The sequence below is a fragment of the Rhea pennata genome, chromosome 19 (genome assembly GCF_028389875.1).
Source record: "Rhea pennata isolate bPtePen1 chromosome 19, bPtePen1.pri, whole genome shotgun sequence".
In the NCBI taxonomy this organism is placed as follows: domain Eukaryota; kingdom Metazoa; phylum Chordata; class Aves; order Rheiformes; family Rheidae; genus Rhea; species Rhea pennata.
This window is the reverse complement of record NC_084681.1, coordinates 8,312,352-8,329,072: the sequence shown is the minus strand read 5'-3', so window position 1 is coordinate 8,329,072 and position 16,721 is coordinate 8,312,352. Positions and strand designations below refer to the sequence as shown.

The 16,721-nt window shown below is 57.0% G+C and overlaps 1 protein-coding gene across 1 annotated transcript; it reads left to right on the top strand.

The window, feature by feature from the left end:
* The first annotated feature begins 350 nt into the window (after nt 1-350).
* Nucleotides 351-5,452, top strand: FOXJ1 (forkhead box J1). The gene is made up of 2 exons (XM_062591974.1): nt 351-851; nt 4,551-5,452. Exons 1-2 carry the CDS (start codon nt 351-353, stop codon nt 5,364-5,366), a joined length of 1,317 nt encoding a protein of 438 aa, XP_062447958.1. The 3' UTR covers nt 5,367-5,452.
* Nucleotides 5,453-16,721: the final 11,269 nt, after the last annotated feature.

The following is a 16,721-nucleotide window of genomic DNA, read 5'->3' as shown; positions in this document are numbered from 1 at the left end:
GGCGTCCGCGCTTCGCCAGGCTGCACGGCACGATTTGGGCTTTCACGGCCAAGCGGGGCGGCTCGGGTGCCCCGGGCGCGGGTTGGAGGGAGTTTCCACCAGAGCTGACGCGAGCTGAAGCACCGTGGGGAGGAGGAGGCGTCGCAGCATGTCGCGGAGAGGCCCCGGGGATGGGTTTCGCCGAGCGGCTTGGGGAGCGTTGGGCCGCAGAGCTGCCCGGGCACCGGGGAGCTGGCTGCCTGCCGGAGTGTAGAGCGACTCCCTGTCGTTATTGCAGGATCTGCCCTGCGGCCTCCCTGCCCCTGTGCACCTCGTGGGTGCCGGACCTGCCCGCTCTGGTCTCTCCGGGCATGGCTGACGGCTGGTTGAACCTCCGGTCAGAAGAGGAGAGAGGGCAGGAAAGCAGCATGGGGGACTCGAGCAATCTGGACGACAGCCTCACCAGCCTCCAGTGGCTCCAGGAGTTCTCCATCATCAACGCCAGCGTGGGCAAGTCGTCCTCATTGCCCAGTGGTGCCGACCCTCACGACTACCACAAGATCCCCGGCTCTGCGGCGCCATGCTCCCCGCTGGCTGCTGACCCCGCGTGCATGGGCATGCCTCACACCCCTGGCAAGCCCATCTCCTCCTCGACGTCCAGGACTGCGCACCTCGGCCTGGGCATGCACGCTCAACCCATGGAAGACATAGACTACAAGACCAACCCACATGTAAAGCCACCTTACTCATATGCCACGCTCATCTGCATGGCGATGGAAGCCAGCAAGAAGACTAAAATCACCCTCTCCGCCATCTATAAATGGATTACTGACAACTTCTGCTACTTTCGGCATGCTGACCCCACCTGGCAGGTAGGTGGCCAGGAAACCTTCTCTTTCCTCCTTCCTTTCTTCTTGGAGTTGGACCTGCCGGTGGGGCTGGGGGAGGACTTTCTGCGCCCTCTACCATGCAATGTGAGGCTGAGTGCCGAAGGCTGAGTGCCGAAGGCTGGAGCTGCTTGTACTCCGAACTGCCCCGGTGGGAAGTAAGGAGGAGGCTGCACTCTGCAGGGTGGCCAGCGCACCCTGTCCCTGTTTGGGCAAAGGAGATCTGGTTGCTACTTTCAAATGGGTCTTCAGAGATGAGAATCTTGTCATGATGCTGGTACCTTAAGAAGACATTCCCTGGCAGCAGTAGCAGGTCTTCCTCTCCCACCAAGGTATTTAGCCTGGTGCCAGCATTGAGGAGCAGGCAGAAACTGCTGGCAGTGGGATGCTCTCAATGTAAACAGGAATTTGCCCTCGCAAAGTTAGTTATTATCTAGCATGTCCCCAGGGCCAGTGAGAGGCCCAGATTTTTCCACCTGGGCTGGTGTCAGAGAGGGAAGAATTCAGCACAGAGAGGAGGGAAGGAGCAGAAACGCAGGTGGAAGAGGAAATGCCTGGGGAAAAGGTGCCGAGAAGGGGCCGTATGGGAGAAAGAGCCCCGGTCGGAGCTTCGCCATTCAGAAATGACGAAGCCGTGAGGGCTATGGAGGAGAGGAGCCAGGAGCCAGCCATTATGGGAAGAGCCAGGGCCATTTTAGGAGAGGGAAGGCAGCTGCTCAACTGCGCGTGCCTGCAGCTCCTCGCAGCAACAGGACCAGCCCCCGTGGGAAGGCGTCTCTGTCCCCCTGCTCCACCTTTTGCAGAGCCTCCATAGGAAGGTGCCTGACAACAGAGCCCTCCGAGCTGCCCCAGGCCCCTCAGTGGCTAAGCAAACACCTAATATCACTGATTTTAGGTGTTTTCTGTAGGTGCTGAGAGACAAGCGTAGGAGAGGGGATGTAGGGGACCCCCAGGGAGATGTCACTTGTTGGGAAGATCCCTCACCAGGTTTGTTTAGAACAAGAATGCTGCTGCTTTCCAAACGGAGCAGGAGGAGAGGTCACCCCTCCTTTCCAGCAGGGCTGCCTGTCCCTCAGGGAGGACAGGTGAAAGAGTCCATCACTGTGACAAGCTGGTCAGACCTCAGCAGGAAGCCTGAGGCAGAACCAATTGCCTCCCTATCCCCCAGGGAGCAGAGACAGCAGCCCTGGGTTCTTTACCTCGGGGAAAAGCTTAAAGCACATGGGCTTTTCCCTGCTGTGTTGGCTTGGAGCTCCTCTTCTGTCATGCAAAGGGACTGCCAGTAAGGGCGGCATTGTGGGACATGCAAGGGCAGGAGGGACCTGGGTGACACATCCTTCCATGGGTTATTCCTAATTGCTGATTCCACCATCCACAGCGCACAGCTTAGAGGCTAATTTAGTGGTTTCAGGCAAAAGAGCTGCATGTCTGCTGCCCACGCCTTGACCACCTCCCAGGGGAGATGGGTCTCCATCAGCCCTTGAAGACCATCAAGGGGAAGGGAACCATCTCAGTCCCTCTCCAGAGCCACTTGCGGTCCACCAGCCTCCCTCAGAGGAGGAAAACTGGGCCTGGAGGTCTTAGTGCTGCTTGTCACCTCGAAACCTCCCTGTGGCCCAGCTCACCGTGGGCCAGGGAGCTCCTCACTGTGTTGCCCACGTGGTAGGGGCTGAGCTGTGACCAAGAGGTGAATGGGGAATATCTGTCCCACACTTACTGCCAGGAGCAACCCCAGGGGCTATGCATGCAGGTAGCAATGGCTCACATAAACAGGAGCCTCCTTGGACATTTCCACCTCTGAAAGTCGGCATGAACCCAGCCGTTTTATGTGCTGGTGGATCTACAAGAGTGTTTCAGAGGGGAGGAGTTGTTTGCCCACATTTTGACTTTCTCCTGCAAACTCACGGCTGGATAATCACCACATTTTTAATTAAATGTGTTTATTAATAAAGAAAGAAAGTTTTCAGTCCCTCTCTGCAGAGATGCAGGGGGTTCACCAGATTGTTGCAAGGAGGAATGATAAATATGTTAACTGGCTGCGTAATAACAAACGGCAGCCCAGCCAGGCTGAATGAAATTTGGGATGGGGAGGAGAGAAAGGGAGCAGGGAATTCTGCCTGCAATTCTCTGAGCCTTGTAAAATTTCATTAAACTGTAAATTTGGAATTGCTGTAGTCTGGAACATTTGCAAGACTTCTCCTTTTCTTTTTTCTTTTTTCTCCTTTTCTTTTTTCTTTTTTCTCCTTTTCTTTTTTCTTTTTTCTCCTTTTCTTTTTTCTTTTTTCTCCTTTTCTTTTTTCTTTTTTCTCCTTTTCTTTTTTCTTTTTTCTCCTTCCACTGAGGCTATGTTCTCATCCCCTACCCCAATTCCCGTACATGAAGACAGACTCGAAAGGTCATGCCACCCATACTCCGGGGGGAGATGGATATATTCCTGTGGGAGCTGAGTACTTTGGAGAGGAGCCAACACACCCAAGGAGCTTCAGCCGAGAGGAGGGTTTTGTTGTGTGTGTGTGTGTGTGTGTGTGTGTGTGTGTGTGTGTGTATGTATGTGTGCGCGTGTGTTTTTCAACAGCTCTAAGCATTCAAGCCTTGTTTTTGCTAGTCGGCACTACGGATTATGGATGAATAAGCATAAAGATATCCAGGCAACATTAAAAAAAAAAAAAACTCTACCATATCCAATCTCTTAATACAGTCTTGGCTTTGTGAAGTCCAATGCTGTGTTATTTACCCAATAACTGAGTTTCCTTTCTGATTATTCACATCACCCTGGGCACATTCAGGGTTTCAGAACAGCACGACAGGAGCAGAAACTCCCTCCCCACCCCCAGCCAGTTTGGACTGTGGTGGATGAAGATGCAGTAATTTCATCGCAAGCTTCCCCAGGCCAGGACGCACCTCTGTGAACAAATATGATGGGCAACCTAAGTGAACCCAAACTCTGGGTGTGCAACTCTCCAGCACCCCAGTTCAGGTCTGCCTTGGGGACCCCAGCACAGCTGACCCAGAGCTGTTCAGTACTTGCAGGAGAGCCCATGCGCCTGTCTACTATAGTTTGACCCATCTAGTTTCTAGCATCAGTCTGACAGCAGGGGTAGCAGAAAGGCACAGAGAGCTAATTTTTGTCAATGTATTTTCTCTTCAACATTGGTAATAAGCACAGATGAACTGGGGGGTCCAAGGAGGGCTCTAATGGTGCTGTTCCCTCATGATACTACTGTACGTTGCCATTTATAATGGGCTATGGCCACACTAGCATAAAGTCCCTACTCTTCCTCCATACGATCTCCTTCAACTTAGCTCCATGCTTAGAGCAGGTTAGGCTGGCTTTTCCCAGTGCACTGTGTGATCCAAAGCCTCGTGCCCCCAGTTTAAAGCCAAAGAAAGTTTCTCATAAATTTTCTGTTGGTTGGCAAGTCCTAGCTCGAACCCCTTGGCTGCTGCCATTTCTGGATGAATTAGAGGAGAGGCAAGAAAACTGCACTAATGACTTGGGGCAGGGGAGTTTCTGCTGGGCACATAGCCTGGAATGTCTTCTGTCTTGATGATTTCTTCTGTCTATTTGCCAAAGGTCCTTGCTGAAGATATACTTTTCCACCAGCCTCTCTAGTCTGCTCATCCAGGTAGGTCCCACAGTAGAGAGCAGTCATTCAACCTTGCTGTTTTCTCTTTTGGGTTTAGAACTCCATCCGGCACAACTTGTCCTTGAACAAGTGCTTCATCAAGGTGCCTCGAGAGAAGGATGAGCCAGGGAAGGGTGGCTTCTGGAAGATCGACCCTCAATATGCCGACCGGCTCATGAACGGCGCCTTCAAAAAACGGAGGATGCCGCCAGTGCAGATCCACCCAGCCTTCACCAATAGAGCCCAGCAAGAGGCAAGGTCTGTCACAAGCCCAGCAGCTTCCTCTTGGACCAGCAATAATGTCCTGAATGTCAATATGGAGTCGCAGCAGCTGCTGAAAGAGTTTGAAGAAGTTACCGGCGACCAGAACTGGAATCCAGCAGATGCAAAAGCAGGCCACAAGCGCAAGCAACCATTGCCCAAACGGACGGCCAAGTCGGCTCGGCTTTCCAGCTCTCCCTTGCTCACCCAGGAAGAACAAACAGAACTGGGATCGCTGAAAGGTGACTTTGACTGGGAAGCCATCTTTGACACCACCTTGAATGGTGATTTCTCCTCTTTTGAGGATCTGGAGCTCACACCTCCAATCAGCCCGATAACTCGAGACGTGGACTTGACAGTACACGGCCGACACATCGACTGTCCGCAGGAGTGGTGCCCCACTGGGCACGACCAGGTCCTGACCGAATCCAACCAGAACAGCCTGGACTTTGATGAAACCTTCATGGCCACTTCTTTCCTTCAGCATCCCTGGGATGAAGGGAGGAACGATTACCTCTCAAACTCCGTCAGCGTGGACCAATTGTTTGAACTCAACGACACTTGTTTGCCAGCTGATGTGAATGACTGGAGCAGTGTGGGATCCTTTTTATAAGAGGTCATTCATGATCTAAAGGACCTTACCAAGCCCACATACCACTTTACCTTTAGCAGGATGCTCCCCCCGTGCTGCTGAACTTAAAAGGGACAAGATTTTCTAGAGACAGAGACATACACGGTGACTTTTATCAGCCTCAGAATATGAATATTCACAGAAACACCGGGGGAAAAAAAAACAATAATGCAAGAATCACTTGGTACATCTTTAAAGAACACATCAGAAGTCTCTGGTCACTGAGTTTCCTCGAGAGAAGATATATATATATAACAGTACTTTTTTTTTTTTTTTTTTACTTTTAAAGAAAAAAAATGTGAATTATCATTTTTTCATGGAAACGGACAAGGCATTTGTTCCTTTTGGGCTAAAGGCGAGCACCTGCTAAACTAGATTCAAGAAATGATACTTCTAGTGGCTTAGGACTCTATAGACTATGTGCAATTTCCTCAACCCTTCTTCTGTCCATTTGTCTCTCTCTTTCTCTCTCTCTTTCTTTCCTTTTTTTTTTTTTTTTTCTGTCCAGGGAAGTTCCTAGGTATAACATGTGATAATTAGCTAGCAGGCAAATAAAGGTCCCTTCTGGATTCTCTGAGTTCAGCCTCCCTCCTGAATTGTGCCTAGAGAAGAAGAAAAGGTCTGTAAATTCAGATGCAAATCAGCAAGTCTGTCTCTTAGATGTTTTTATATAATCTATTATATATTATATATTCAAAGAAACCTATATTTTTAGCATTAGATATTCTTTTTAGTGTGAGGCAGGGGAAATACAGTTTTGGGGGTGGTTTTATATTTTTAAGGTATAAAGGTTTGTCTTTATTATTCTGCAAATTAAGAATGAAGTGTGTGGCATATCTGCTCTCACAAAATATGCAAGGGAGGATTCCTGCAACGGCAGCAACAAGTTTTGCTATGAATCCAGAAAACGAACACGGCAGGAGAGGAGCAGAGGGGATTGGGACTTTCCCAGCAGTGGCTTTCTTATTTCTGTACCTGACATCCTTGCCATGGTTGCCGTAGGTCTAGGCTTGCACCACCATAAACTTTCTCTGTCTTTCAACAGCTGACAAAACCTCTCTGCTTTTTCTGGTCTGAAACTGTCGCCCTCCATTTCTTTTGCTCATCTGTCAGGCTCTGAGCATCCGACAGGATGATGCAGGACCCCAGTTAAGATGAACTTTTGGGGGAGCCGTGGGTGAGGAGCAAGGTAAATGGCCGCTGCGCATTGCGTGCAGTCCCTCACGGCGTGGCCAACGGCAGCTGTCACCAGTGGAGTCGCTCTTTATCTGGAAATACAAAGCTCTAGATGAGACCAAGGAGGAATAAAATCTGGGTCCAGGCTCTGCCCGTGAATCTCAGGCCAAAGACTGTGCGTCCAACAGACTCTGGGAATGACAACGAAGATGAAATTCCACCGCTGACCTGACAGATCAGCCCGTTTTGCTCCACTACGTCCTAGTCCTGTAGGAACAGCTGGCACTCAGCACCACCAGTGAGCTTACCAGGGTCACCCTGCACCTTCCCGCGGTGCCACAGGAGGGAAGTGCCACTGTCACCCTCACAGGGGAGCGCAGCCGGGCAGGCATCGGCAGAGCGATTTCCACGGCCAGCCGCCTTCCCAAAGCAGGCACACGGGCGAAAAGTATCTCCAAAGCAGCCAGAAGACGTTGCAGTGTCACTGAGCGCCTGGAAAGCCGGGTGAGAAAGGGCTTGGTTGCCTTCAGTGTTTCCGCAGCCTTCGAACCGTCTGACCGGGAGCAGACCGTCAGCTGGGATAGCAGCCAGGGCCGTGGTGGTTTACATGGACTGGAGATCTGGCCCTTTGACTCCGCTTGTAGAGACAGCGTGGCAGGGTTTCTATCTGCAAAGTAGGTCTAGGCAGCATAGAAACGTTACAGTAGCTGAGCAAAATTGTGCTAAAACTTGACTTGAACCGCTAGAGAACTGGATTCTTTGCCTCTCCTTTGCTACAGGCTATTAGAGTTAAGGTAGCTGTTAGTTAGCCAAGGTAAAAGCTGTAGCTTTAGTGGTGTATCTTAGACTTGCCGGAGAATGGAAGATGATAAAGATATTCTTTTTTGGTTACGAGAGAATTTAGGACTTTCGATGTGAGCAACATAACTTAGCTGGAGCCTAGTTGTAGTGTAAAATAAAATAAATTAGTCTAAAAGAAACCCCTTGTAGTGACTTGCATCCGAGGTTGTAAACACAGCGCTTTGCAAGGGAGCGGCTCAGGCAGAGAGGGTGAGAGCCGCAGCCAGCACAGGGTGGCCAGAGCCGCCCCGGCACGCAGGCTCCAGGCCAGCAGCGGCAGCGTGAGGCCTGGATCTGCCCGGCAAAGCGAGGGACGGGCTGGCAGCTCCGAGCCCTGGTCCCCACGTCGGTCACCCCGGCACTGACCTCCCGGTGCTACATTTAGGGGCAGGTGAACAGGGTGGGTTCACCCAGCCCATTGCTCCCCCGGCCCCACCGGCTCAACGCGAACTACCGTCTGCAGCCTCTGAAACCGGGGCTGGGGTGGCTGCGTCACGAGGCTCGAAGGCCACCGCGATGCTGCCGGACAGCAAGCGGCCCCGGTCGCGGGCTGCGTTTCCAAGCAGGGAGGTACTGCTGCTGCCCGGGCACCGCCGCACCTCGCTGCGGCCTTGGGGCTCCACGTAGGTGTATGTACTTGTATTGGTGGTGCTTCTTTTTTATTTGTTATTTTTGTCCCATTTTCCTGTTTTGGGGGCCTCCTCCATATCGATGCTAAAGAACTGCAAAGATACGTGTGCAGTTTAACATTTTTCATGGAAAGCTATTTACAAATTAGAAAAAAAAAAAAAAAGAAAGAAAGAAATTTGAGGGGTGGGGGAAGAAAGACGTTTGCCTCCTCGTTTCCCTCCAGCACAGACTGGCTCTGGCTGAACCTCTCTCGTGGAGGCAGACAGCATCTCTCCATCACAGACCTGTTTGTGCATCCAAATCCCCGGGCAGCAGGAGGGAGTAGCGTGGGTGCTAACCCCTGCTCCACAGTGGGCATGGTAATTCCCCCAACGGGAAACTGAGGCACAAACCACCAAAATGCTTGGTGCTGCTTACACAGCATCCGTACGGCAGAGGGGTGGCCATGCCTGACCTCCTGAGTCCTGGGAAATGCTTCTAACCCTGGAGCATCCTTTGCTTCCCCTGCAGGGAGCTGCTGCATGGGGAAGCAGGAGTGAACATTCCTTGGGCTGGTGGCCACAAGTGGCCCTCATGCTGGACCTGGGTGGTGATTATCACCTTGGTCCCTTGCCTGGAGCAGCCATACGTAGAGAAGAAGATGTCCCAACAGGGTTTGCAGTCCAAAATTTGCTGTTATCCTAAGTGCGCAGGGTGGGAAAGTGCAGTACAGGGAGCCCAAGTTGCCTCGTACGCAGGGAAGGAGAGCTAGAAACTGGCCCCAGCTCGGCGAGCATGGCCACCAGGCACATGGTGAGAGGTCCCGTGGGTCCCCATGCTCCTCTTTCCTTCCAGCATCTCATTTACAGAGACATCAGGCTCCAGGGTGAAGTACTCGATCCCAAAGAGCTGGCACTGCCTCTTTCCAGCTGTGTCCTGAGAAACACAAGTGGTTTTGGATGGTCTGGTCATCACTCACCGGCTTTACGGGGGGGCAAAGGGCCACACCAGCACCCCTGCCCGGCTGCCCTCCACAAGGCAGAAGATGCGGAGCTGCCATTTTCCACCCAGGGGAGCTGAGGGCACCCTGACATGGAGGCCAGCAGAAAAAGCCGCTTCCTGGGGCCCCCGCAGCTCCCCTGGGCACGCAGCGGCAGGAGGAGCTGCACGAAAGCCACAGGAATAGCCGAACCCTCGCGAGGCCAATTACATCGCGAAGCGATCGGGCTCTGCGAAGGCAGGGAGTAAAAAGCAGCGTAAATCCAGCAACAAGCCAAGACTGCGGGCAGGCGGCAGGAGCTCTCCCGATCTTGGGACAGGAGGTCCGGGAACCCCGTCCGTGGTGGCGGGCATGGGGGCTGCACTGGGATGGCCCACGGGTGTTGGGCTTGGAGCAATGCCAGCAGTGGTGCTGGTATCGAACCCAGTGGTGTCTCTCCATGCCTCACGTTTGGATGCTGCTCCCAGCAATCATGGGATAAACTGGCTGCAAGGGACTTCTGGAGGTGGCCAGTTCAACCCCTTGCTCAAAGGTCTCCAACCTGCTACACCATGACCCAGCACAGCAGCAGCTGGACCATGCCAGCACCACCCAGCTCCCAGCTGCTCTCAATCTGGCCTTTTTCAACCCAAAATAGGAGCTGCAGGTGCTGGGGGAGTCTTGGCTGGTGCTTGCTTTGGGGGAGCTTCATGCTGGGAGGATGGGACATGGCCACCTGGACCAGGTAGGGTTGTCCCCATGTCTGGCATGCTTTTGGAGGCAGGGCCTTGTGGCTTAGGGGCACCAGACCCGTGAGCTTAAAAAGCAATCAGAAAAGCCCAGCGCCGGCTGTTCCTCTTCTTGGTTCCTCGGTTGCAATGCAGGGGGATCTCGTCTCTGTTTTTGCATGGTAATAGTGTTCGTGGCAAGGCTGCGAAAAGCTGGCAGCCCCCCTTGGCTTTTGTTTCATTTATTTTTGTTTTGCCAGACACAACTGCTTAGCTGCTGTTGAGAACTTGCTTGAAAAGGAAGAGCACCAAGCACCATGACCAGCTTCCCCCCTCCGTGGCAGGGGGGAAAAATGACGCTGCTGGGGGAAAGGAACAAAAAAAAAATCTACCCTGCTGGAGCCAGTCAAGGTTTTTAAAGCAAAAAAAAAAAAAGGGGGGGGGGGCAAATATAAAGGAGGCAGCAGGCGAGGCGAGGCCTGGAACAACTTTGTTTTGTTCATCTTTTTGAAAGCAACAAAACAAACTTGGAAGTGCTTTATTTTTCTTTCTTTTCAATGGGATTCCCCCCCCCCCCCCGCCCCGTCCCGAGCAGCAGCGAGGAGGTGCAGCGGGCGCGCGGGGCGCCGAGGCTGCGGGCGGCCGGCGGGGGAAGGACGGACGGACGGAGGGAGGGAGGGAGGGAGGGAAGGATGGAGCGCCTTTTCTTCCAGCAAAGCCGGGCTGCTTTCCCTGGCGCTGAGGAATGCGGCACAATAAAAAAAGAAAAAAAGTCTCTCCCGGGGCTGTAAACTCTGCCCGCGCCGGGGCCGCGGCGCACAAAGCGCTGCGCGCGCTCGGCGCGAAAGGGAGCGCGAGCGGCCGGCGGCCCCCGGCCTGCCCGGGCTTGCCGGCGGGCACGGGCCTCGCGCCCGGGGCCGGGGCCGGGGCCGGGCCAGGGCACCCGCGGCGCTCGGCACCCCGGGGCAAGCGGCGCGCTCCCTCCGGGCCCGGGCGAACCGCCGCGGGCGCTGGGCCCCCTCCCAGCGCGCCCCGAAAGCGGCCGGAGGAGCAGCCCGGGGGCCCCGGGCGACCCCGCGGCGCCCTCCCGACCGCTCCCGTTAGTCCCGCGTGATTCACTCCTCCCGTTCCCCCCGCCCCAGCCGGCCCCTCATCCGTCACCCCTTCCCGATGAAAAATATACACGTAAGCCCTTCTTTTCGTAAGCCCTTCTTTTCTCTCCTTTTCTCGCCCGGTCTTTCTCCTCCACTGAGCGCGGGGCTGGCGCGGAGCCATTCTGGCAAGAGCCTGCTTTCACTTGCTAATCATCCTAAATATTGAAAATCACCGCCTAGAATAAACAGCTCAAAGATCGGGGCCATCGCTGCTGCTGCTCCGTTTGGAAATGCTAATCCAGCTGCCTTTTGTTTTCCTTGTGTGGACGTGGTTTGGAGGAGGTCACAGCTCCTGCTTTCACCCCCCCCCCCCCGGCACACCCCCATATTTCTTCTTCTTCTTCTTTTTCCCGCCCTCCCCTCGCCGGGCCTGGGAGCCGGCGTCCGTGCAGGGGCGCCCCGGAGAAGGGGACCCGCTGCGGTCACTTGGGCCGGGCGGCCGCTGCGACGGCTTAACGGGGGCAACCGAGGCAGGGCCCGACGTGGGCCGGACCCCGATTACCTGACCCCAAAACACCCGGTGGGAAAAGCGGTGCCCCCCCCACCCCCTCGCTGCTCCCCCAGCTCCTGCTGGCGAAGCCGGTTCAGGTCCCTTTGCAGCCCCCCCCGCTGGGGACGGGCCCTTCCGCCCCGCAGCGACGCTCGGGGCGGCGCGGGGGCCGCGGGTGCCCCCTCCGGCGCTGCCCGCGGGAGGCCGTTGCCGGCGGCCGCCAGCGCGGCACAATGCGCCGGCAGGCCGGGACTTGCCCCGCGCCGGGGCGGAGGGAGCAGCGGCGGCCGCCGGCTCGCCCGGCAATGCAACGGCTCCGGCGCGAAGGCTGGCGCGCGGAGCCGCCAGGAATGCCGCCCCCCCCCCCCCATTCCTCCCTCCGCGGCGTCCTGCTCCGCGCTCGCCTCCCGCGACCCAGCGGGACGAGGGCGCGCGGGCAAGGCGCGGGGAAGGGGGAGGAGGGGGAACGGGGCCGGTCCCGACCCGCCGGAGAAGTCCCGGCATTGCCTCCCCCTCCGGGAAGCGGCACTGCGCCAAGCGCAAAGCTCGGCAGGCTTGCAAGGAGACCGCCGGCGGCTCGGGGATTTCTTTAAAAAAAAAAAAACAAAACACACACAAAACCCCCTGTTTTTGAGGTGCCCCCTTCCAGGTTGGGAGCGTCGGGGGCAGCCTGCTTCCTGCAGCTTCTTTTCGCTGCCTTCCAAATGGTGAAAACTTTGCTTTAAAAAGCCCCAAGCAAATGCCCGCTTTCGCTGCTTGACCCCGGGGGCTGAGCTTTACGCCCCAAAAGTCGGGAGCACCCCGGGGCCTGGCTCTCCCGCGGGCGCCTCTCCGGGGGCCGAGCTCGGGGCAGGGCCGGCGCTGCGGCGCGCGGGTGGGTTTGGGGCCCCGGCCGCTGCCGGGCTCGGCGCGAGGCGGGACCCGGGCCTCCCCGCGGCCCCTGAGCCGCGGTTTTCACCGCGACGAAGCGTTCGTGCGGTTGATGCAAAAAGCATCGCGGCTGCCCCGGCAGCTCGCTCTGCTGCCGCCCGTTCGCCTCCCCTCCCTCCCGTGCACCCGGGCTACTACGAGCGGCGGCTGTTGACCTAGAAATGGCCAAGAATTTGGCCTGGCACGCAGCTCGCGGGCGGCGCGCCAGGCAGCGCGGCTCCGCTGGGAACGGCGGCTCGCGTGCGCGGGGAGGCAGAGGCGGGCGCCCGGCCGTCCCCTCCTGCCCAGCGGGATCCCCGCGCGGGCAGGCCGCGCTCGCCGCCGGGGCGTTCGGAGCCTCGAGGCCTCCGGGTTGGGTTCAGGGCCGATTTGTGCCCCTGCGGCGCCGGACTCCGCCGGGGAGCGATCGGGGCACGGCCGGCAGGCGGCTCCCGGTGGAGGCGGCGCTGGGGAGGGGGTGAGGATCGACCCGCTTTTGCTCCCGACGGGCGCCTGGTTCTGCTGCGGTGCAGGGACCCCCCCTCCACGACGCCTGCGGGTGCCGAAAGAGGTGGGAGAGCAGCTCATCAGGGCAAATCGCTCTCCTGTCCCCGGTGGCTCGGCCGTGCCGGCCCCTGGGGTCACCAAGCCCCTTCCCGCCGGGGCTGGCGGCCGGCTGCAGCTTTGCACGGCTCCCCCGCCGCGTGCAGCCCGCGCGGCGGGCGTCCCCCGCCTTCCCCAGCGACGCGGCGTAGGAAGCAAAGCATCCTCCTCTCCGGGCCGGCCGTGCCCTGGAGCTGCTCCATCCGGCCCCATCCCAAACCTCGTCTCCCCGGAGCTAAAGCGGGCTCCGACGCGCCGGCTCCTCGGTGGTCCGAGCGGCCTGGCCGGAGGCACTGGCCTCCCGGAGGGAGTCTCGGCCCCCAAATCTGCCCCTGGGTGCTGGGACCCTTCTGCTTGTGCCCCTCCACCAGCGACGAGGGGAACCTCGTTAATCCTGGTCAGTCGTTTACCAAAAGCCATTTCGAGCTGGCTCTGCAGGCAGTTATCCAAGTGCAGGGAGGTTTTCCCAGCAGGACCTTAATTCCCTCGGCAAATAAAGCCGGAGGGATGGAGAGCACAGCTTGTCTGCGAGGGGGTGCTCTGCTGGGGGAGACGGGATTCAGGGCCAGCTCCGGGCCCAGGTTAGGATCAAAGCAAAGCCAGTGGGACAAAGTCCTTCGGTGGATTCAGTTCCCTTCCCATCCCTCCAAATTCCCAGCAGCGCGTGCCTAGGTGCCCATGCCGGGGTTCACGCTCACTCTCGCTTTCGGCCGCTCTCTTGCTTTCACTCCATCCAGCAGGGAAAGTTGGGGACTTCTCGGCCAGCTCTGAGCTCCTGGTTTTCCTGGCTAAAGATTAATCTGGCTAAAGATTAATCACCTTTGCCAGCTGGCTGACCCGAAGGGAGCGCGGCAAGGCTGGGTGTCGGGGGAGGAGGTGGTGGCCGTGCCGCCAGAGACCCCGTTCCCACGCGTCGGCACGGCCCGAGGCATCGGCAGGTTGCCCCGCGGGGGCTCTCCACCTGCGGCCGCGAACGAAAGTCGTATGTAATTTTATATTAATCACGGCTCCTGCGCACTCTGATCTCTCTCTTCTCCCCCACCAAATGCAAAGCCCTTCTGGAGACTCCTTGCTGCATTAATCTGGTTTTCCCCTGGCTGTGCCGCATGCTGCGCGCCTCGCAGGCTGCTCCCGAAGCTTGCACGGATCGTCGCCCCCGGCGCGCGCATGCCCGCCGCTGCCTGCCTTGTGCAGCATCTGTGTTAACCCTGACTACGGGAGCTGGGGGCAGGCACAACTCGTTTTTGCAATAAATGGCCATTTTTAAACAGGAACTCCTCCCGGGGTGAAGAGTATTCGACCACAATGCAGGGTGCAGAAAATCTTTGCTTCAGGAGCTACTGGACCATCAAACTTGTCAGAATTTTGTCAAGACTACGCCTTTCGGGTAACGACTTCTGCTGATCTGACAGCAAAGTGGATTTGGGGATCTTTGGATCCTTCCGGTGACTCTGGGCAAACGCCGGAGCAAGCAAAACACGGCACCTCACTGCCTCACTTTCCCCATCTGCAAATTGGGTCACTTTTCTGCAGCGCTTGGGAGAGCACCCGCCTAAATACCTCCTCCCTGGGAGGGGTTGTCACGTCCTGACCAGCGCCAGCCACTTCCTCGTGCTTGCGGTGGCGAAAATACGTCACTGAACAACAGCGCCCTGAAGCCGTTCGAACCCCGGGCTGCTCCTGACCTCGAACACCCCCACAGCCCTTGGCCTCCGCTCCGCCATTCCAAACCTCGGGTTTTTGGAGCAGGGGGTTCTAGCTGTGCCCAGCGAACGGGCTCGTTAGAGCGCTGGTTAGCGCAACGAGAACCCAGGCACGCCGTGCACAGCCGCTCAGGCTGAGAGCGCCTGGATGCTCTGCTTGAAAATCCCTTCTCCCGCGGAGGAAAGGGGCTTTTTCTCTCTCCTCTGTCCCAGGCATGGAAAGAAAAGGGCAGCTCTGCATTCCTGGGAGGCCCCTCGGCCAGGGCTGGGTCATCACATCCCTGACGCCGCAGGAATGTGGTTCCTCCCGGGGCCTGAGGGACCCCACGGCCCGCCGCGGGGCGATGAAGGTGGCAGCGCTGGCAGGACCAGCCCCATCCTGGTCCCTCCGGGGCTTGCCCCTGCAGGGACGTTTGGGAGCTGCATTTCCACTGGCTGCAGCCTCCGCTGGAAAATGGCCAGCGTAGAGCTGGGGGGCACGTTTGGCAACCTGCACATCCCGGATGTGTTTTGCGCTGTGCCTGTGACTGTATTTTAACGCTGCAGCATTTCTACCCAACTCCGTCCCTCCTTTCCAGTTTCCTCTCTGCAAATGGTGCAGGATGCAGCGGAAGGTGTCTGTTGAGCTCCCCAGACCAAAGCTGCACCCAGGTATTTCTGGGCATGAACAACCACTGCATTTGGCCCTGCAGGAAGTCAGAGAAGACCCGTGGGCTGCTGTGATCTGCGCCCAGCCTCGGGCTGCCCGCCAGAGCCACCCTGGCTGTGGGAGACATGTTGCTCTACACTTCGGCCCTGCAAAGTGCAACAGAGAACGTGACCTGGGATCAGCAAGTGCATGTGGACACCGCAGCACAGACACAAGAACCGGATTTAATGGCACTGGGGTAATGACAGTGTGGACTGATACAGATGTCGCGCTGCGTGGGGTCCAGAAAGGGAGCTCATGCTCACCTTCCTGCACACCAGGCTGCCCAGCGACTGCTCGAAATGCCCTGTTCCACTGGATGAGGAAACAAAACGACCAAGGCACGAGCGTCGGGCTGCAGTTTGCACTACTGGTGCCTGGTTTCTGTCTGGGAAGAGAAAACAAATCCAGAGGGCAGACCCCAGACGCCCTGTGCTTCGTTTCTTTTCCGTCAGAAGTAACCACTGTTGCAGTGACTCTGCATTTGAACAGCAAGCCGCATGCTATCTGCTGTTCCCCCCCCCCCCGACGTGGCGTCGTGCCTCATGTTTGCTCAGGCTCTTGCAGTTTATACATGACCAATTGGCAGCCTGGCTTTATCTGTGTGTTTATTTGCCCTTTATGCCCCCCGGGTGGGAGGGAGGCCAGGAGCAGGGCTGGCCGCCGAGACACGGCCTGTGCATGCCTAACCCGGCTCCTCTTCTCCGCTCCAAGGGCTAAGTCATCCCATGGCAGGTAAGCGGAGCCTTTTCACTGGTCTTTCAGGAGATATAAAGCTCTATTCAGGAGACCGTGCATAACTGGGACGTCAAGGCCATCACCCCCCACGCCTCCAGTGTCTGAGCCCGGAGGAGCAGCTGGCACCAGGAGAGAGGCCAGCACGTAAGCTGAGTCCTTCCTTGGGCTCAGTGAAGGGGAGATTTCCTTTCAGCTCTGGCTGCCCTTTCAATGGGGGTGTGCATTCGCAGAAAAGTTAGTGCTATGAGAAAAGCAGTTTTCCATGCATGCAGAAAAGGCATGCGTTATGCAGCCAGGGCACCTGCTGTATCCCTGCTCTGTGCGGGGAAAAACTTTCCCAACCTTGCCAGCCCAGCGTGGTAAAGCACAGTAGGCATCACGCTTGCCCAGGGCAAGGGCTGGGATCTTCTCTCTTATGCCCAAAGGGCAAAAGCCCCTATAGCCGGTGCCGCTGTAAAATGTGGACCCACGGTCACGGCCAGGCAATGTCACACACAGAAAAACGAGCGCACTGGTTGTGCATCGCCTTTCACGGTAGCAAAAGCCTGGGCACAGCTGTTTGCAGCATGATAAGGTGGATTACGAAACACACTGAAGTTGCTGAACAAAAGAGACCCGTTGGGCTTGTTTCAGCTCCTTTGCAGAGCCTGGGCTGGGGTGACAAGGGGAAGATGAATGGGAGCGGTGCCCTTGCCTCAGAGCAGCACTCGAGAGAGGGAG